The sequence below is a fragment of the Balaenoptera physalus genome (assembly GCF_965194825.1).
Source record: "Balaenoptera physalus genome assembly, chromosome: 16".
In the NCBI taxonomy this organism is placed as follows: domain Eukaryota; kingdom Metazoa; phylum Chordata; class Mammalia; order Artiodactyla; family Balaenopteridae; genus Balaenoptera; species Balaenoptera physalus.
In genome coordinates, this window is record NC_138898.1 from 88,427,329 (window position 1) to 88,448,313 (window position 20,985).

Genomic DNA, 20,985 nt, shown 5'->3' on the forward strand with positions numbered 1-20,985 from the left:
ACCCCGGCCCACCGGCCCCCTCAGTCCTTGTCCTGGTCCGTTCTGGGAACCCCCTCCCCCCGCCCATGTTTACCCAGCGTTGGCCCTGCACGAGCTGTAGACGTCCGGCCCACCTGCTCCAGTACTGCGGGCCCATCACCAGCAGGGGTCGCCCCCGCCCCTGCCTGGGTCTGAGGGCACGCGGGCCCTCATAGGGGTCATCGCCTCCCTCCACCGTCGTGGGGCCCGGGGAGGGTCCCGAGGCCCGGGTGGACCTGGCCGGGTCTAGCGCTCGGTAGCGCCGCCCCCTAAATCGTGTTTGCATGAGGAAGCCGGGCGGGTTTTGGGAAGCGGGCGGACCTCGCGGGCATCTCTAGGGGCAGGGCGGGGCCGGGGTCCCCAGAGGTGGGGTCGGGCCCTGCGGCGGCGCGGGGCGCGCCAGGGTCCCCAAGGCCCGGGACGCAGTGCATACGAGCGCGGGGACCCAGGTCCGAGGGCGCCCTCGCACCAGGGCCGCTTCCTTTCCCCCCACGCACTCCCCCTCAGGGGCCGCGCTGGACCCCGCGTGACCGGAAGTGCCCCCCCGTGGGCACCGGCGGGGCGGAGCCCGGTGGCGGCACTTCCGGTGCCCACGCGCCGCCGCCGCGCAGCTCCGGGGCCGTCACTTTGTGTAGCGCGGGGCGCGCAGGCCCCGGCCCGGCCCCGGTGTCCGGCGGCGGCTCGGCGGCCGGCGCGCGCGGTGAGTGGGCGGCGCGGCGAGTGGGTGGCGAGGCCGGCGGGAGGCGGGCGCTGGCGGCAGGTGCCGGCGGGCCAGGCGCGGGCGTGGGGTCGGGGTCGCGCCGCCCCTCGACGCCGGCGCGGGAGGCCGCGGGGAGGCAGCGGCGCGCAGCGGGGCGGGCCGGTCCGGGTCGGGCTTGGGTCTGGGGGGGCCCGAGCGGCGCTCTGGCCTGGCCTTCCGCGGCCGCGCCCACGCTCGGCGCGGCCCGTGGACCCCCGTCCGGGCCTGCGCGAAGGAGGCGGGCCCCGACCCCCAGGGCCGGTCCGGGCGGGCAGCGCGGAGTAGGCGGGCTGGGAGGACACACACCCGCGACCCCTGGGAGGTGCCCGCCGCCGTCTCGGCCGGAGGGGCGGGGGTTGGGCCGCGGCCGCCCCCGGGGACACACCCATCCAGGAGGGACTGTCACGGCCCTGCCCTGGCTTCTGAGGGAGGCGGAGGCCGATAAGCCCCCTGGAGGGATGGAGATGGCTTGGCGCCCCCGCGAGCTTGCTTAGTGACCTTGGGGGCCTTGCCTGGGTCCTCCCTCTGCAAATGGAGGCTCCGGTGGGCTGCTGTGCCGAGTCTTCTACCGCCAGTAGGCGGGTTGGGGAACTCATTTCTGGGGTTGGATGGGGTCTGGGCTGCCCCATGTGGCCGGAGAGGTGGGAGAGGGGCTGGCCTTTGGTGGAGGACCCAGTGGGCAGGGGGAAGGGGAGGTGTGCAGGATCAGGTCCCTAGCTGTGCCTGTGTGGGGAGACCCTGGTACTGGGTTTGGTTCAACACGTGTTGGCAGGTCTGGGGAGCTGGCCAGCACGGTGAGGGGCTGCCCTTGGGCAGCAGGGTTGGCCCCGTGGATACACCTGCACCAGGAGCAACCCCAGGAGAGCAGGGGAGCCCAAATCCGTGGACAATCAGTGAGGATCCTGGTAGTCAGGGAAGGAAGGTTTCTGGGCGGAGATGAAAGCCTGGAAGGCCTTGAGTAACAGGTGTGGTCAGTGAGGCCACCAGACGGAAGGAAGGGGCCTAGATCTACCTGCACCCACACATTTCTTCTGCTTCTCTATGTAGGTTCCCTGGATACGGGACTTCAGTGGAGAGTTGCTAAAAGTTTTCTAAGTTTGCCTCTTTCTGTCTGTGTGGTCCTTCTCCCGGAGGCAGGCATCTCGTTAACCGCCCCTCCTCGCCCCGCGCTCCATTCTAAATTCTGCAGCACTATATCCTAGGGTGCAGCCCCGCCCCAGCCCCCATGGAAATAATGGTCTGGGATGACCTGAAGGGTTATCATGATCAGGTCGCTTACCTGACTCTCTGTGGCATCCTGAGCTGGATGACGGAAGTGAGTTTCTGGTAGGCTGGCAGGCTGGAAAGAGAAGAAAGGAGAGTGTATGGGTCTGGGGGTATGCCCAGCACACACCTGTCCTGGGGAGGCAGAAGGGGCATCTGCCACCCAAGTTACTGAGGCCCGTTTCTCAGAACCACTCTGTTCTGGATGCTGGGTCAGGGTTTATGGGGCGTCTGGCTGTGCTAGGCCCCGTCCCATCTGCAGGGTGACTGACCACCTCCACGACTGCTGGGTCTTTCCCTCCTCTGGTCAGCATCAGGTGCACCTCTTGGGAGAAGGGACCTCAGGTCGTAACCTCTTTAGAGGCAGAGACTCTCCAGTGGGTTCTAGTCTGAAGGACCCTCAACAGCAGTCATCCTGTTCTGGAACATGACAGTGGGGCCAGAATACTGACTTTTGAAAATCTCATGTTCATCACGTTGACCGCAGACTTCAGAGTCATTTTTTTCTTTCTTCTTCTTCTTTTTTTTTTTTAATATTTATTTATTTATTTGGCTGCACAGGGTCTTAGTTGTGGCACATGGGATGCGGCACGTGGGATCTAGTTCGCCGACCAGGGATTGAACCCAGGCCCCCTGCACTGGGAGCGTGGAGTCTTAACCTCTGGACCACCAGGGAAGTCCCTAGAGTCATTTTATCAATAAATATTTGAGTGCTCACTCTGTGTCTGGCACAAGGAGATTCAGAGATGAGCAAAGGGAACTTCTGCCTTCTTGGAGTTGAGTGTGTATTTGGGGAGACAGGCAAAAAGCAGACAGTTCTGTAAGTATATTAAAATGTGGGTGCTAAGAGGGCAGAGTCCAGGGAACTGTGTGTGTCTTAGGGGCCCAGGGGGCTGCCTCCAAAGAATCAGTGAAGAAGAGGGGAGGAGAGTGCCAGGGAGCGGGAATGGCATGTGCAAAGGTCCTGAGGTGGAACAAGCACAGGGCCACTTTATTCCCAAGCCTCCGGTCCTCGGACGGGGGCCTGGCCTGCAGGAGTGTGCTCTGCGAGGGGGCCAGGCAGGAGGGGCTCTGCTGAGCTTGGCATGGCATCTGGGCTCAGCCTGAATTTGTAGCCCCATTGTCCTGTGTGGCCTGACATCTCAGGCTCCTCCGGGGTTCGTGCTCTCTCCCCGGGGTTCTGGGGTCGCTGTATTTGTAGTGGGCTTGGCTTACTTTGGAAGTGGCCCTAGTCAGGTCTGAGAGACTGATGGGGCCATGCTGGCTGATGGACCTGTTCTTAGGTTTGCACTCAAAAAGGAGCCACAGAAACTGGCTCGTCAAAACCCATGACTCTGTCTTGTCCTGGGACTTCACTGGGGCTGGTGAGGAATGCGCAGCTGGGAGGGAGGAGTGGCCCCAGGGCCCGTGGTATCCCATCCCTCTTGGGTCCACAGCCCCGGGCTCCGTGCTGTGCGGCGGTGTGGCTGCATCTCCCAAGTGCCTGGGCTGAGCTGTCTCTCCGACATCGATGTGAGAGGTGGATGCTGTGAGCCACTGGGGCTTTGATGATTCAACACTTAGGATTCTCTGATCCCCAAACGTGAAGAGGTGTCACAGGGCATTTTTTTTTTCACCTTTGCTGGTCTAGCGATGAACCAAATCCCTGATCAGCCGAGCTTTTTCCAGATGCCCTGGACAGAGCCAGGGGTGAGGGGGGCACAGGGGTAATTGCCTGCTCAGGGCCTCTTCTCTGCCACCTCCCACAGGAAGGAGCCTGACCTGCTGGCTTGGTAGAGTGGGCCCTCCCGGCAGGGTGGTCTTACCTTCCCCCGCCTGTCACACTGCACTGGGGTTCCTGGCCCACCCGTGCTCAGACCTCGGCTCCCACACTCCCTGCCGCCGAGTTCGTGCCCAAGTTCGTGCACGTTCAAGAGCTGGGCGAGCATCTCCTCCGCCCCCGTATATCAGGTGCACTGTTCCTTATGGGCTGTGTGCACCCGTTTCAGCTAAACGCAGGCTGGGCCACTCTCGGGCGTGTTGCCTGGACTTGATGCTTCCATGTTCTTGAGGATAAAAACCCGGGATTAATCCCTGGCTTACTCCAAGAAAGCATGGCAGTTCACACCAGGCCTGTCGTTGCCTGCAAGAAAGAGCTGAGGCCGCGTCACGGGGGTCACGGTGAGGGGCTCTTTGGCAGCTTTTCTGTTACAGAATCTAGGTTGTGCCACATGAGATCATGGAAAGAGCTCCAGTCGTGCCTTAGCTCTGGTGCTGTTACTGTATCGCGGGGCAAACCAACCCCACCTCCCTCAGAGGGCTGCGTGCCGGGCGGCTGGTCACCGTCGCCCGTCTGTGTTGCAGGCCGAGCTGAGGCTCCCTTCCAGAGACGATGGCAGCCCTTCACACGACTCCAGACTCCCCAGCCGCCCAGCGGGAGAGGGCGGAGGACAGGTCGGAATGTGATCCTAATCGGGAAGAAGAAGAGGAGGAAGAAAAGGGGGAAGAGGTGGAGGAGCTGGCGGACGAGGAGGTGATGGTGGTGGAGGCCGAGGAGGACGAGGCCGTGGCGGAGGTGGCAGAGGAGCTGGAGGTGGAGGGGGTGCAGGCAGGGCCGGTGCAGCAGGTGGAGGTGGTGGAGGCGGAGGACGACGACGTGGAGGACGTGGTGGCAGAAGAGCGGAGTCCGGCGTCGGGGACCCAGGAGCGCCTTAGCTGTGGTGGGGATGCCCAGTCCCCAGGTCTTCAGGAAAAGGGTAAGAAAAAGGAGCTAGTCTTCGGGGAGGAAGTTAGGGGGGGCTTGGGTGGGCAGGCCGGGAAGAGCTCTTTGACCCGACGGGGTGCAGCTGGAGTGGCAGGGCCCAGGTTTTTTTCTTTTTAAAAAAAACTTATTTCATTGATTTATTTTTATTTTTGGCTGCGTTGGGTCTTCGTTGCTGCACGCGGGCTTTCTCTAGTTGTGGCGAGCAGGGGCTGCTCTTCGTTGCGGTGCGCGGGCTTCTCATTGCGGTGGCTTCCCTTGTTGCGGAGCACGGGCTCTAGGCACGTGGGCTTCAGTAGTTGTGGCACACAGGCTCAGTAGTTGTGGCTCACGGGCTCTAGAGCGCAGGCTCAGTAGTTGTGGCGCACGGGCTTAGTTGCTCTGTAGCATGTGGGATCTTCGCGGACCAGGGCTCGAACCTGTGTCCCTGCATTGGCAGGTGGATTCTTAACCACTGCACCACCAGGGAAGCCCAGGGCCTAGGTTTTGAAAAGAGGGAGTGGCCAGGAGCTGCTGACCCTGGTAGCTGGATGGACAGACGTCGGCCAGGGCAGTGAGGCCTGATGCTAAAGGCTGGCCCCCAAGAGGTCTCTCCCCTCAGCCCTGCAGGCCTCCCGGGCTCCAGCCATGTTGAGGGATGAGGACCTGGAGCAGGACGAGGACGAGGACGAAGAAGAGGAGGAGGAGGATGAGGACGATTCCCTGACATCTGGGTCTCAGGTGAGCTGCTCCTTTATTTGGGGCTCAGTTAACCAGGCTGGGTTTTCCCAGGGGGATTGGCACCCGCTGTCCTGGAGACCCCTGTTGGCAGGGCAGTGGCACTGTGGTCCTCAGGCCGAGCCCAGGCTATGGGCCAGGACGGGGCTGCAGGAAGCAGCTGGGAGTCTCCAGCCCCAAACCCGTGGGGTATGGTTCCGCTCTCCTGGGGCCCGACCCTTCCCAGGCCATTGGAATGTCCTGATCATGTTGCCCACCAGCAACTCACCTGCAGCCTGCACAGTTCCGGCAGCCCTGGCTCTCCCCCAGGGTCACGCTGTGCCCTTACCTGGAGCGCCTGTCACCTGTCCAGTCTCTGGTTTCCTGTTGAGCCCAGTTAGATCGGGTGCCAGTGCCCACACTCAGTTTAGTTGGTGCCGCTTGTCCAGCAAGACATGGGCCCTCACACCACTGACGTGTCCACTGGCTTGAGGCAGACAGTGAAGTAGGAGGGGGCGAGGTGCCCATGCAGCACATACATGGGGTCTTGGGCTTCATTGTCTGTGGACTTCGGCGTGAGTCCGGGCTCTGCCCCGTCTGAGCTGAGCGCTCTCCCTCTCTGAGCGTGGGCCCCTAATCTCTGGATGGGAATGGGGTCCTTGCCTCCCGGGGCTGTGACAGGCCTGCAGGACCCTTGTTCCGTCGGGTGTTTGTAGACTTGCAGCTGCTGGGCTGCTGGGCTGTGTCCCCTGAGCTCCACATTGCAGGGTCAGCTCAGCGCCCGCTGAAGTGAGCTCCCGTCTTCTCCTCGTGGGACGCCCCTGCCTCTTGCCGGGGCAGTGTAGGGCAGCGGCCAGGGTTCTTTGTTTTCCAGGGGCTGGTGACCTTTGAAGACGTGGCTGTGTACTTCTCCCTGGAGGAGTGGGAAAGGCTGGATGCGGACCAGCGGGAGCTCTACAAGGAAGTCATGCAGGAAAACTACGGGATCCTGGTGTCCTTGGGTGAGCAGAGCCTTTTGTCCCCAAGAGGCATCCTGGCGCTATGGCTGCCAGGGACTTAGCTGTCTGAGAGGGTGGTTTCTGGAGCCCCAGGGTCTTGGAGAAGGAGGTGTTGGAGCCAGCCCGCCTCCCAGGGAAGCCCTAGGGACCAGCCTGGCCTCTGGGCCGGGGCGTGTCTTGGGGGAGGGCCCCCTATGGCCCAGCAGCGCCATGACCCAGGTGGACGTGTTCTGGGGAGCTGCAGTGCCGCTCTGGTCTCTGTGCTGTACACTCCTCAGAGGCCTCAAGGGGTGAGGAGTCAGGTGACGAGGAGAAGGGCGGGCGCCCTGCAGATGGCAGTGTGTGGATGGGGCTGGACAGGGGAGCTGGGGCTGAGGGCAGGGCTCCAGAGAGAAGGGAGTGTGGGACTTCCCAGCGGAGGCAGGGAGCTGGGAAGGCTGGTCCTGGAAGGGCCGCAGAGAGGAGCCAGTGGTGGCGGTGCTGTGTGGGTGAGGGTGGGGCCTGCAGGCGCAGCCCTGCAGCTGCTGCCTGTTTTTTCCGGGGCAGGATACCCAATCCCCAAGCCGGATCTGATCTTCCGGCTGGAGCAAGGAGAGGAGCCTTGGGTCCCGGATAGCCCCCGTCCCGAGGAGGGAGACATCGTCACCGGTGTCTACACAGGTGAGCGTGACACAGACTCTTGCGGGTTTCACCAGACTTGGGCCTGTGCCTTTGCTCTCCACTGCGGCCCCGGTACTGCTGATCTGCACTCTTGGGGGGCCTCTGTGGGGACACAGTGGCACTGGGGGCTCACCTCTACCTTTGTGGGTTGGCTCCTCTTGGTTCTGGTCTGCAGAGGCCCAAAGGCTGGGGAGTCTTTAGAGAACCTAGAGGTTCCTGTTATGAATCTTTAACAATGATGCCCTATCCCTGCCTTGAGCCTCTGATTGTTTTTGTGTGTGTGAGGGTCAGTTGTCAAGTTACCAGCTCAGAGGGGCCAGGTGAGGAGCAGACTGCTGCCCTGCAGTGCTGGAGCTGGGCTTCCGGCTCCCAGGATTGAACGGCTTCCCCGCCCATTTGGCCATCTCCTCTCCCTGGGAGGCCCAGGGTCGGGGCCTGGGCTGGCAGCCCTGGACCTTCCAGAGAGGAGATTCTGGAGAGAGACATACAGGAAGCGTTCAGGGTGTCGGATTTCTCTGAGACCTCGGACATGGCTTTGGCCCTGTTCCTTCAACTTTCTGGGCCTCATTTTTATTCATCTGGAGAATAAAGAGTTTGAACAAAACCCACAGTTTCCCACCCGAGGCCGTCGGACCACTGGTTCTGTGGAGGTGCCCCATGGAGGTCTGTGAGCTGTTCCCCGTGTGTCAGAGGTTCAGTGGAGGCCCTTGCACGGTGTGTGTGTTTGGCTTTGGTCTCGGGTGATGCCAGCCTAGTGCGGGGCTCTGGATGTCTCATGCCACTCACGTGCTTGGATAGACTGGGAGCAGCTTGTAGAGGTTTTAAAATAAAATACAGAAAAACATAGGCAGTGCTGTGTCTACACGTGTACTCTTCAGAGTATTTCCCTGTATACTTTCTATCCTTGTAACAGCTCTGTGAAGTAGCAGGGGAGGGATTATTGGTCTCACTTTACAGTCAAGGAAATTGACTTTTAAAGTAGTGATTAAGTCACTTGCCCACAGTGGGTTCAGGCCTCGGGCCTTACTTTCCACTGTGTTTCGGGGTGGCCTTCCTGCCGTACGTCTCCACATTCTCTGGGACCCTCTTGGAATGTCTCCTGGCCTTCAGAATCAGGAGGGCTCTGGCTGGCAAAAAATGTTGCTGCTGCCTCCAGGCTGAGACTGGGATGTAGGTGATGTTTCTTGGAGGGTCTACTGGGAGGTGTGCCCTGTTTCTGGGCACAGATCTGAAAAGCCACCTGGAGAGGAAGGGGCTGTTGGCCTCCACTGGCCAGTCTCCACACGTGGTCTGGATGTGCCCCTGTTCTCCATGCTTCTTGGAGGGTCCTGGGGTAGATCCTTTTGCAGGCTCGAGCCTGGGTGGTCCCCACAATGTGCTCTGTGAACCTAGCTGGGGTTTGGCAGCTTGCTGAAGGGGCAGGCTCGCTGGGCCAGTGCCTCCGCCTTCCCCTGCGGAGCCGAGGTGGGTGCAGGATGCGGGCACAGGCTTCCACGTGTCACCTGTCTCCCGGGAGGGGCTGTGGCAGCGAAGGCTGGGGTCAGCTCGGGCAGAGCGAATCTATCTGAGGTCTCCCTTCTTAACTGTCACTGTAGCCTGTCTGCCAAGTGCCTTCCTCCCCTTTTCTCCCCGCGCTCATTTCTGTGCAGCTGAGCCAGTTGAGAATTGCGAATTGCTGGGTCTGGGCAGGACAGCCGGTGTTCCAAGCCTGGCAGAGTTTCTGTATTTCTAGATCATAGTCTTGCAAAACACAAGCATATCCATCTCTTGTGCTTCTTAACAAGTTGGGCCACACATAAGGTTTGGACTCTGGCCAAACGCGCCCACTCAGGTGCCCCAGGGCCTCTGAGTGCTGAATTAAAGCCTCCTTGCTCTGGCTCCCCTTGACCACCACCTCCCTCTCCCTGGTCCTCACCCATTACCTGCCACCTTTCTCCTCACCCGGCTGAGATAGTAGGCTCCCCCATTCCTTGCAAATGCCCAGTGTGGTCACCTGGCAGATCCCTGCCCGTGGCTGAACCCTATTTCCTGCGGCTGAGGATGCCCTCGCTACCATGGCTGGGTGCTCTGGCCTTACTTCCTCGTCGCATTAGCTTTTCTGCTCTGCAGGAGGGACGCCACGTGCCCCTAGTCTCTCTGCTGCCTCTGGCTGCTTCCCCACCTGCCACTGCATGTCTGCAAGCCCCAGGACAGCCCTGTGCCCTCTCCTCTCCTCTCTCCGGGTGACCCCCGCTGGGCCAGGGACTGAAGTGCTCTTTGTGCTCACCTGCCCATTCTCAGCCTCTCTCTCCAGCTCTGACCTTGTCTGTTCTGCCGTCTGCTTGACGTCTCCACTTGGGTGTCTGAGGGCATCTCAGAGTGAGCTAACCCTGAAGTGGCACCATGTCTCCCACCGCGGGCCCCTCCTGCAGCGTCCCTGGCACGTGGTGGGCCTAGCTGGGGCCCGAGGGGTCCTTGTCCCTCTGCCTTCCTCACCCCAGCCCTGGCCCAGGCATGAGGTTGTCAGGCATGTGGCCACAGGCGTCCCTGAGCTGCTGGCTGCCCCCCACCCCTAGACTTCCCCGGGCACTCGGCACAGTATCTGGGATCCTCTGCGGCCTGGGGGCCTGCACCCCTCACACACCCATAGCTCTTCAGGCTCAACTCCACCGACAGCCTTTCTCTTCAGGCTCTCACCTGCCTCGGGGCTTTGTACCTGCTGTTTTCTCTGCCTGGAGTGACCTTCGTGTGGCTGGCTCAGCGTGTAGGTCCCACTTGAGTCGTGTGTGTCCTCTGACCACCTTGATGTCGGGAACCCCGCATGTCACTGCAGGACGTTCCCTGCGTCCGCAGCGCTCAGCGAGGTCTGGAGCGGTCCCGCCCAGGTGCCTGCTTCCTCATTTCCTCCAGCAGACTCTGTGAGAGCGCGCTGTGTTCTGTTCACACCTGTGCCGCCTCCACAGTGCTCCACTGATGACCTCCCTCCTTGACTGCTGTTCCTGCCCCTCGTGTGAAAGTGAAAGATAGAAGAGAAATACAACAGGCAGGCTTGAACCGGCTTAAACGTTACACAGGAAAGGAGAGAGAGAGTTGAAAAGCGAGCAGGTGAACGCACACCAAAGTGAGAGACTCTGATGGTTGGTGAGCACGGCCAGCGGTTCTGGAGAGGCGCTCGGGGAGGACCCCCTCCCGGAAGATGTGTCAGCCTGAGGACCCCGCAGCGGGGAGGATAGATCCATCGCAGAAACCCAGCCCTGCCGGGAGCCCCCGCCTCCCGGGTGGCCGAATTCCTGCTCAGAGGGAAGGAGGGGCTACTGACGGCAGCCGGACGGGGAGGAAGGAGCCCGCCTGCAGCTTTGGCCACCCCCTTGTCCACGTCCCGCCTTTGTCCCTGGGGGCGGGGCTCTCCCCGAGCCCACCCTGAGTCTCGGTCTGGCCAGAGGGTCAGGAGCAGGTGCTGACTTCACACACATGACTGCCTTCTGGGCCCTGTGCCGTGGCTGGGTTCCTCGGGGAGGGGTTAGAGCAGACCTGCAGCTGACTCACCGTGGGGCCAGGCCTGGGGCCAGGTCTCGGGGACAGGACAGGACAGGACAGGACAGGACAGGTCTCGGGGACAGGACAGGACAGGACAGGACAGGACAGGACAGGTCTCGGGGACAGGACAGGACAGGACAGGACAGGACAGGACAGGACAGGTCTCGGGGACAGGACAGGACAGGACAGGACAGGACAGGACAGGACAGGTCTCGGGGACAGGACAGGACAGGACAGGACAGGACAGGACAGGACAGGGGCAGAGGGTGCTTGGGGTGGGAGTCATAGAACCCTCGGCTTGGTTCTCGGGGCAGAGCGAGTGGCGGCCACCTCCCAGCAGCTCGGGGAGCAGGTGCGCCAGGCAGGTGGCCGCAGGGCCTCCTCCTCCCCGAGGCCGTTTATTCGTGACTTACCTGGGGCGCCTTGGGGGTCTGCTCACAAGGCCACTGGTCGGCCCCCGTGAGTGTCATCAGGCTCAGAGCGCGGGCCCTGGCCTAGCTAATCCTCACCCAGTGTCAGAGTCCTTAGGAGCGGATGTCTCAGGGAGATGAAATGCCAGCTTCCCCTCCCCAGGGTCCACTTGTCCACTCTCCCCCTGTGGGTTCTGGAAGAGGCAGCTATGTTTGACCTTCTGGGCCACTGTTGGGAAAGGCCCTCCCCCCCCCCACCCCCCCCCCGCCTTGTCAGAGCATCTCCTCTGCCTCGGACCCGGTCTCACGAGTAGACCTGACGAGTCCTCACTTGGATCCAAAATAGGCTTGCATCCGGGGCGCTAGCAAACCCCCTGGGAGCCCTGTCCCCATTGCAGCCGGGGGGTAACCCCGACAATGGACACCCCCGCCCGGGGGCCCAGACCTCCAGATGCTGGGCCACTTTGGTGGCAGAAGGTGAGAACAGAGCCTGGCCTGGAGGCAGGCTGCTGTCCCCCTGAGTCCCCTCTGGTGGCCCTGCTGCTTCCCAGAGATCTTGTCTCGGGGTGCAGCCAGCTCTGCCTGCCAGGGACCTGGATGCCCTTATTGTCCTTTACTCGGTGTCAGTGGTGGCCTCTACCAACTTGCCTTATGTTTAATATTTTCTCATTTTTGGACAAGTGGCCATGCCAGCTCCAGAGCCAGTGATGAGGTCAGGTCCCCTCCTAGGATCAGCCCCCTCTGCAGAGCTTAGCATTGTTTGATGTTTGGGGTGGGGGCAGGGCAAAGGATCACCTCCCCAAGTGGGGGGCTTTCCTACTCTCAGACCCCAAGGAAGAGGTGTTGTGGATGAGTCGTTGGGACCTAGCCTGTCCCCCGCTCTGAGTAGCTGAGGCTGCCAGCTGGCAGGCCCTCGTTGGCCTGGGTGTCCACTTCAATCCAGCAAGTGCCACTGACCCTTGGCTGGGTCCTGGGGTACATTCATCCCACGAAGACATTGTACTTGTTCCCCAGCTTGAATCCCCCTGCCTTAGGGACTCTCCAATTAAAACTACTCCGGACACTCACCAGAGTCTTAGGGAAAAGCCTTTTTGAGACTCACTGGAAGAATTTCCAGCTAATCTGACCATGGGCCCAAACTGCCTGTCCCTCCACCAGCTCCCCTTAGGGGTGTTCCAGCCTTCACAGTGAGGAGCTGGGCCTTTTCCGTGCTGTTCAGCCACTTCTCATCCCTCACCGTGGGTGGCAGTTGGAGATGAACTCAGCTTACTAACAGGAAACCACTGTCCTTTATTTAAAGCTTATTTTTACTATAATAGTATATTATTACTAACTACAGAAAACTTAGAAAGTATTGCAAAGCATGAAAAAATAAAATAACCCATTTTTGTATCCCTTTATACACATGTTTTCTTCAGAGCAGAAATCATGTCCGTGCAGTTCTGTGTCTGGCTTTATGTCACTCAGCACTGTGCTGTGTTTTCCCCTGTGATTTATCACCATGTGTTTGGGATGCCATATAGAACACAGGACCAGGGCCGAGTGAGGACGGGCATCCTTCCTGGGACCCGACCTTTCCTCGGGGACAGGACTCAGTGTTGAAGGCCACCCAGTCAGGTGATGGCTGACACCAGCCACAGCCTTGGCAGGGGACCCGGGAGTGGTGGGAAAGGGGATTCCTACCTCTGTGTGGGAGCTTGAACCTTCCAGGTACTGGGATTGTGAGGTGGACTACACTGTACGTGGCCACGGTAGACACACACGGGGCAAGGTGTACCAGAGGAAGTTGGCACTCAGGTTCTCTGGAACACCTGGGCTGCCATGGACCAGGCCTTTTTCTTTCTGTTTGTTGTGTGACTTAGTGCCTGCTTTGTAAATATCAGATTGGCCAAAAAGTTCGTTCGGGTTTTTCCATAACATCCTATGGAAAAACACGAATGAACTTTTTGGCCAGCCCAATACTAGTTCCCTGCTGGGTGTATCACGATGGCAGGCACATCACTCTTGTTTTATAAACCGAATCCCTATCCTTACTCTGCACTGAAGGGAGAGGTCAGGGCGCTGCTTGGTGGAGGAGGGATGGAACTGCAGGACCCGAAGGCGGGTCCTTGGCCTTCTGTGATGGGAAGATGTTTGCAGCTCACCCAGTCTTAGTCAGTTAGGGACCAAAGCCAAGCTTCAGAGAGGCTTAGCGGGGAGGCTGGGCTGTGCCTGCACAGTTGCTGGAGCCCTTTAGGGTGAGTGCGGAGAGCTGGGGCCTACAGGCCCCTCTTAGGTCTCCTTGGCCCAGGGCGGCCTTTCCTGGCTGTGCTCTGGGGGTGGGAGGGAGAGCCCTGGATGCTGGCCAGCCTGAGACTGGTGGAGAGATCCAGAGGAGGGATGCCAAGCAAAGCTTAGGTGTTACAAAGGCAGGTCCTCAGTGGCCGTGCTGGTGCTGGAGTCTTGGCTGCCTTGGGCCAAGCAGGCCGGGGGTGTGTGGAGTTCTCCAGGAGACAAGGGGCTTTGGGGAAAACAGACCTGGCGTCTCTGTCTATTTTTCTGGGCCCTGGACCCCTGTTTTGGGCTTGACCCCTGGTCTCACAGGAACCCAGGCAAGATCACCCACTTCGTAGGTGTCCCTATTCTCAGCAGGGTGGCAAGCCCTGAAGGGAGCTGGAGATCTGGAAAAGGGATTAGTTGAGGCCATTTGAGGAGAGTCCACGAGGTGAGGGAACCCCAGCCTTCCTAGGAGGGACATCCGTGTGTGCATTTCTCCTGTCTGCACAGTTCCTCCTAACTCAGGGAGGAGGCGGGCACCACCTCTCACGCCCGTGGAACAGTGGCGCCCTGACCCCGGGCTCCGTGCTCTGAGAGCCTGGGGTCCTGCAGAAATCGCCCCTTACAGGAGCAGCAGTCTTTAAGCAGCTTCTGTCACGGCCTCTTCTCACCTCTCTCTCCTGGCCTTCCCTTGTCGCCTTCAGGGGCCTGGTTCTGGACCGACGACATAGAGGACCACGAGGAGGAGGACGACGAGGACTTCCTGGCAGAGGTGGCTGAGGAGGAGAACGAGCCCCCAGGGCTGTGGTCCGCGGCCTACGGCGTGGGGGACGTGCCTGGGACCTGGGGCCCCGACGACTCGGATTCGGCGCAGACTCCAGAGGGGTGGGGTCTTGACCCCAGCGGCCTCGGGGTCCTGGCCGAGGGGTCCGAGGCGAAGCCCTTTCTGCAGGGCCGGGAGCCGGGGGCGAGCCTGCTGGCGCCCTGGGCGTTCCCAGCCGCGGTGGCCGCTCCAGCCGGGCGGCCGGAGACGACGTGTGACGTGTGCGGTAAAGTGTTCCCGCACCGGTCCCGGCTGGCCAAGCACCAGCGCTACCACGCGGCCGTCAAGCCCTTCGGCTGCGATGAGTGCGGCAAGGGCTTCGTGTACCGCTCGCACCTGGCCATCCATCAGCGCACCCACACCGGCGAGAAGCCCTTCCCGTGTCCGGACTGCGGCAAGCGCTTCGTGTACAAGTCGCACCTGGTCACGCACCGGCGCATCCACACGGGCGAGCGGCCCTACCGCTGCGCCTTCTGCGGCGCGGGCTTCGGGCGCCGCTCCTACCTGGTCACGCACCAGCGCACGCACACCGGCGAGCGGCCCTACCCCTGCCCGCACTGCGGCCGCAGCTTCAGCCAGAGCTCGGCGCTGGCGCGGCACCAGGCCGTGCACACGGCCGACCGGCCTCACTGCTGCCCGGACTGTGGCCAGGCCTTCCGCCTCCGCGCCGACTTCCAGCGCCATCGACGGGGCGGCGGCTGCGCGGAGCCTGGCGGCGACGGCCCCCAGCGCGAGCCCTGTGAGACGGTGCCCTCGGCGGGGCCCGAGGAGGCCGAAGCTGGGCCCGAGGGGCCTGAGGTCGACGAAGCAGACGGAGAGGCCGAGGGAGAGGTGGAGGCGAGAGAGGCGGCGATGGAGGCGCCCACCCCCGGGAGAAAGGACGACCCCGAGCCGGACAGGCGGTTTCTGGGGCTGGGCAACGGCCTGGGGGAGGGCGAAGGCCCTTCCTCGCACCCGCTCGGCTTCCACTTTCCCATGCACCCCAAGTCTTGGCTCCACCCGGATGGCTTTCCGATCCTGGGCCTCCCGGACTTCGCGGAGCGGCTGTCGACCGACGGGCGCCCCCTGCCCGGGCCCCTGGGGGGCCGGCTCTCCCTGGTCGAGGGCACGGGGCTGGCCTGCGACCCTTTCGGCGGCGGTGCTGGGCCCGGGGGCGGCGGCGGCCTGCGTGCGTTCGGGCCTGCAGTCGGAGGGCTGCTGCCGGAGCCTGCGCCTGCCGCGCTGGCCGAGGAGGAGAGCCCGTGGATATGTTCCGACTGCGGCAAGACGTTCGGGCGCCGCGCGGCGCTGGCCAAGCACCAGCGCTACCACGCGGGCGAGCGGCCGCACCGCTGCGCCGACTGCGGCAAGAGCTTCGTGTACGGCTCGCACCTGGCGCGCCACCGCCGCACGCACACGGGCGAGCGGCCCTTCCCGTGCCCCGAGTGCGGTGCGCGCTTCGCCCGTGGCTCGCACCTGGCGGCGCACGTGCGTGGCCACACGGGCGAGAAGCCCTTTGTGTGCGGTGTGTGCGGCGCCGGCTTCAGCCGGCGCGCGCACCTAACGGCGCACGGGCGCGCGCACACGGGCGAGCGGCCCTACGCGTGCGGCGAGTGTGGCCGCCGCTTCGGGCAGAGCGCGGCGCTGACGCGACACCAGTGGGCACACGCCGAGGAGAAGCCGCACCGTTGCCCCGACTGCGGCAAGGGCTTCGGCCACAGCTCGGACTTCAAGCGGCACCGGCGCACGCACACGGGCGAGAAGCCCTTTCGCTGCACCGACTGCGGCCGCGGCTTCGCGCAGCGCTCCAACCTGGCCAAGCACCGGCGCGGCCACACGGGCGAACGGCCCTTCCCGTGCCCCGAGTGCGGCAAGCGCTTTTCGCAGCGCTCGGTGCTCGTGACGCACCAGCGCACGCACACGGGCGAGCGGCCCTACGCCTGCGCCAACTGCGGCCGCCGCTTCTCGCAGAGCTCGCACCTGCTCACCCACATGAAGACGCACCGCGGCGCGGCGGGTTCGCCCGGCCAGACGCCGGCCGCCCCCGCGCCCAAGGCCGAGGCACCCGCTAAGGGGCCGCCAAGTGCGGGCGCGGGGACCGGGCCCGGGGAGCGCGGCAGCACCCTCCTGGAGTTCGCAGGCGGAACGAGCTTCGGCTCCGAGCCGACGGCCGCGTTCGCGGGGCCCTCGGGCGCCTACGAGGAGAGCATCATGTGAGGGCCCCAGGCCGACGGAGGCGCAGCCCGCTAGGCCACCGGCCCCTTGCGGCTCGAGCGCCGGCCGCTGCGCGCCGGCCCCTTGCTCTTCTGGTCTCAGGGGGCTGAGGGTCCCAGTCCTGGTGCGGTGCCTTCCCCTCAGCCCCGGTGCACCGCTCCCCGGCCTCGGGCTTCCCTCCTGCCCGGCCCTAGAGAACCGGCCGCCGAGCTCGGATGGCCATACGGGGGGCGCAGGGGGAGAGGAGAGCTGCGCGCGGAGCAGATGGGGACAGGGGGCGGCAACCCCGACAAGAGACTGCGACATCACTGGATCGATGCGGTGAGGCCAAGCGGTAGGGATGGCAGGCGAAGTATTATTTATTTTACTCGGATTCCGATATGGGTGGCCCGGGGGACAGGTGGCTTGTGAGTTAGTAACTGGGTTTTACAGCGAGGGAGGGGAAGCCCTTGCATCAAGGGAGGGTGGGGTGGTCGAGGGCAGAGCATATGGCTACTCCAGTGGGTTTGGCTGATGACTTCTTCCAGTTCCTCAGCGGGAGACTTCAGGGTCCTTCTGGTCATTCGAGTATGTCCAGAAAGTTTTGAGGACTGTGCGCGTGGCGAGGGGAAGCCTCGTGGGTTTTCAAAGGACGGTGTTCCTCCCTAATCCGGGGTGGGGGGTGAAGTGGAGATGCACCTGGGAAAGCTTTTGTTCTGTCGACTGGATATTTACTTCCGTGGCTTGTATGGCCAGAAGAATCTGGGAGGAAGAGAAAAAGCTGGAAACCACATTGTGGCCCCAGGCAGATGGGTTGCAGGTGTTCGCAGGGTCCCCAGGGAGTTTGAAGCCTTATTCCCCAGAGTCGCTCGCTGTCTTCACCCCGCTTGAGCACCGAGAGCAGCCCGGCCGTGTGGGTTTTAGTTTCAGCCTCCCCTCTGAGTCCTTGGGTACTCTCGCCTGGGACCACTGGAGGCGGCATACTCGGAGATCCTCGGGGAGCCCAGCAGCCAGGGGCCCCAGCCTTTGGCTCCCTGGCTGCCACCTCTCCCTGAGTGGGTGGACACATGGGGCCCTGCTCTTGTGAGCCCGCCGCTCATTTAGATTTAATAGACAAGTGTAAAGTGACAGAGGTTGGTAGTAGGATTGTTTCTTACCTCCCAGGATTAGGGCCTTATGACCTACTCGGGTCCGTTTAACTCTGCTTCTGTCATTATTCTACACTAGAAGCGAGTGGTGTTTCTGGTCAGGTTCCCATCTCACAGAGTGGGCAGTGAGTGGAGGCACCGTGGGCCGGGCTGTCTGCCCGGCGGTGGTACACCTCTGGGAGTTCGGACCTGAGCCCGGGGCTCAGTGACTGACCAAGTGTCCAGCTATGCAAGGCCCGCAACTGGCCAGCACCGCTCCTTCCAGGCTGGGCTCTTTCGAGCCATCGGGTCACCTGCAAGGCATCCGCCCCCTTTAATGCTTTTTGGGCCAGTGTGAATGGGGCCAGAAAACTGAAATTTTGAAGCAGCCGCATTCCCTTTTAGACCTAGTTCCTTCTGTTTTAGCGTAGACATGGCCCTGGGGCCTGAGAGCCAGCAGCGGGCGGGAAGGGGGCCTGGACGGTGGTGGTAAGAATGGGCCTGGCTGGGTGAGGGCGGGGGTGGGCGGGGTGCTGAGGAGGACAGGGGTTCCCGCAGAGGCGCCGGCGGTGCTGGGCAGTGCCGCCTGTCCCTGGGCTCTCTCTCCCTGCTGCGAGAAGGAGCCTCAGGAAGGGCCCAGGGCAAGGTGCACCAGCCCCGTGGGACCGAGGGCCGGTCCGCACCCATCCCGCCTGGCACAGCCCTGAGTACCCCCCTTTGGTGCCCCTCCTGGGCCCAAGCCGCCCCGCAGCTGTCAGCAGGAGGACCTAGCTTTAATAAAGAGTGGACAAATGAGCTTTGTGACTGGATTCCGTGTTGTTGCCACTCCTCAGGGCCCTCAGGGGGGCCCTGCAAGGCGTCAGGCCCACCTTGTTCCTGCAAACGCTCTTTAGAAGTTTTTCTTCTTAGAAACTAGAATTGGCCTGTGAGGAGTCAGCCCAAGAGAGCTTTGGCCCCTGCCACCTGTGTCTACTGTGTCCTCCCGGGAGTCCCCAGTGGGCCTGCACACTGCCACCTGCTTCTTGTAATATGCACACCTGTATCGGGACATTGACATGTGGAGGGTCGTTGTAGCCAGGTCCCCTTCCTGGTGGTCCAGACCCCTGTTCTGAGGCCCCAGAGTCACATGGGTTTATCCAGGCTCACCCGCTCTGTGCCAGGGCAGAGCACACACCGCCGCCCCCCCCACCCCCCGGGGCCCCAGACACCTTCCTTTGAACTGATTTATTGACTTCTCACCACATGGTGTCCCCACGACCAGACCTGACCCTCCCATCCTTTCCCCACAGATCTGAAAAATACGAAGTATGAAGTAAATTCTCTTTTCAAGTGTGATTTGGAGGCATCAGAACAGAAGCCGGTATTTCAGTGGCAGATGGACATTAAGACCTAGTTTAAAATGGATGGCCTTGAGAATCTTAAAGTCTATTCAGAAAACTTAAGTTATTTCCTGAGGGGAAATAAGGCAATTCTGATGGTCATAGAAAAAAAGTAGACAGCCTCCCTGGTTTTGAGAGGATTTCCAAGTTTCTGGAGTCCTGATTCATTCCACAGATGTCAATCTAGCATCTCCCATCATTGCCAAGGAGGAAAGGAAGCCCCCAGTGCCCCGTGAGATGTGACCCATGAAAGCTGGTGCTTTGAGAGTCACAAGGTCCTGAACACCCTCTGGTCTCCACTTAACCTTTATTGCTTGAATTTCCCCATCCTCCTCCCTTTCTCCTGACCCTTTCACGTAATCTCTTCAAACACTTCCTTCTAACTTTTTTTCTTTTCCTAATTGGCTACACATGGAATAAAATATTTTGAAATTTTTGGCTATATTTATTAAATAAAGCTTTATGATCCTTGTTCATTATTTAATTTTTTCCTGATTATAAAATTCACGCTAGTTGTAAAAATTCCAACAGTGCAAAAATGTGTTAAGTACACACTTCTCATTTCCTAAAGAGTCACACTACATCCAGCCATCAGGTACCACGGTTGCTTCAGGAGGTGTGGGAGCACACTTCTTCTATGTACGTGGAAATGTTTTAAAACTAGGGACATGCTTTACACGCTCTCTTACAACTTGCTTTTTTCATTTAACCATGTGACATTCTTTCTTAACCTGACAGAGCTACCTCACTCATTTTAACTGCTCCATCGTATTTTCATTTTGTGACTATACCGTCGTCTATGTAACTTCTCCATAAATGGCTATTTGGTTGTTTCCAACTTCTCACTGTTGCAAACAGTGCTTCAACATAGATTCTTGTACGTATATCTGTGCAGTTATGTAGATTTTTAAGGTACCTGTTTATATGAGGTAAAGTCCTAGAAGTGCTGTTGCTGTGTCAAAGGGCATGCATATTTAAATTGGGGGATATAGCTAAATTGCCACCGAGTACGGCTAACTCCAGCCCGGCACTGTCTACTCCCAGCGCAGTGAGAGAGTGCTAGTGGGGTCCGTGGCCACCTTAACACAGAGCATCAGCATTCAGTTTAGTCTCGGTTCTTCATTTTACAGAGAGATGAATGGCTTGCATCTCTCTATTTCTTTTTTCTTTCTTTCTTTCTTTTTTTTGGTCACCCGGCACATGCAGCATGCGGATCCCAGTTCCCTGACCAGGGATCTAACCCGTGCCCTTGCAGTGGCAGCTCGGAGTCCCAACCACTGGGCCGCCAGGGAAGTCCCTCTATTTATTTTTGACATATAAATAGGTTATTTTTTTAAAACCCGTGGCCTTTGCTAAGATGTTTCTGTGGCTGTGGGTAGAAAGTATCCCCACCCAGACCAGGTTGGCCTCTCTCAGATTACAGCTCCTTCACTGTTTGTGTGTGACCTGTGTTTTCTGCTGCAGCCTCTCCCACGGTTCCAAGGAGCCAATAGGAGGTCCCCCTTTCTTTCTGTTCATTCCTTCAGCAGAATCCCTGAGCAGAGCACCGTACTGTGGGCATGTTCAGTGGCCTCCGTCCTCAAGCCCATTAAAACATTCTAATCCCCCAACTCAGTGCTTTGAAAACTGGCTTGTAATCCACAGTGAGAAATCCATTTTACATAGTTGTGACCTAGTGCATGTGCGCATGCAAACACACACACACACACACACACACACACGCTTTCATGAACCAGTACTTAACCCTTACTGCACTTTTTTATCCCACCATATTTAATCTATTTCATTTAAAAAAAAAAAAAAGCTCAACCCATGATGAGTCATGACCTGCAGTGTGGAAACCACAGTTTGAATTCCCCTGCACTCCAGCCCCCTTCTGAGTGAGAACCTCCCCCAGCTATGGGGGCGGGGGGTGCTTTCCCAGTGTCCAGGAAAGCGAAGACAAGAGGCTAGGCTGGGACCCTGCAAGACTTCTGTTCAGATGAACCTCTGTCTGAGCTGCTGCATCTAAGGCCATGAAGGGACTAGGGTGGACCTTGGTGACCTGGGCAGGGGTGCGGGGGGGTGGGGAGCTAGGACAGTGTACCTTTCTGGATGCCCAGAACCCTTATCTCCAGGGACTGGGTATGGGGGCTGGCTGCCTCTTCTCCCTTCTGTCCTCTTCCCCTTCCTGTCGCTTCTCAGAGAG

At 60.4% G+C, this 20,985-nt stretch overlaps 1 protein-coding gene across 2 annotated transcripts; it reads left to right on the forward strand.

The window, feature by feature from the left end:
* Positions 1–560: 560 nt before the first annotated feature.
* On the forward strand, positions 561–19,276 carry ZNF316 (zinc finger protein 316). Of its 2 annotated transcripts, XR_014254942.1 has the most exons (7): positions 561–718; positions 4,364–4,755; positions 5,362–5,480; positions 6,331–6,457; positions 7,001–7,114; positions 14,001–16,633; positions 18,708–19,276. XR_014254942.1 is itself a non-coding variant. In XM_082430764.1 (6 exons), exons 2-6 carry the CDS (start codon positions 4,392–4,394, stop codon positions 16,313–16,315), a joined length of 3,039 nt encoding a protein of 1,012 aa, XP_082286890.1. In that variant the 5' UTR covers positions 561–718; positions 4,364–4,391; the 3' UTR covers positions 16,316–18,213. The 2 variants fall into 2 exon arrangements, 1 of the variants encoding a protein (XP_082286890.1); XM_082430764.1 differs by lacking the exon at positions 18,708–19,276 and having other exon boundaries at positions 14,001–18,213.
* Positions 19,277–20,985: the final 1,709 nt, after the last annotated feature.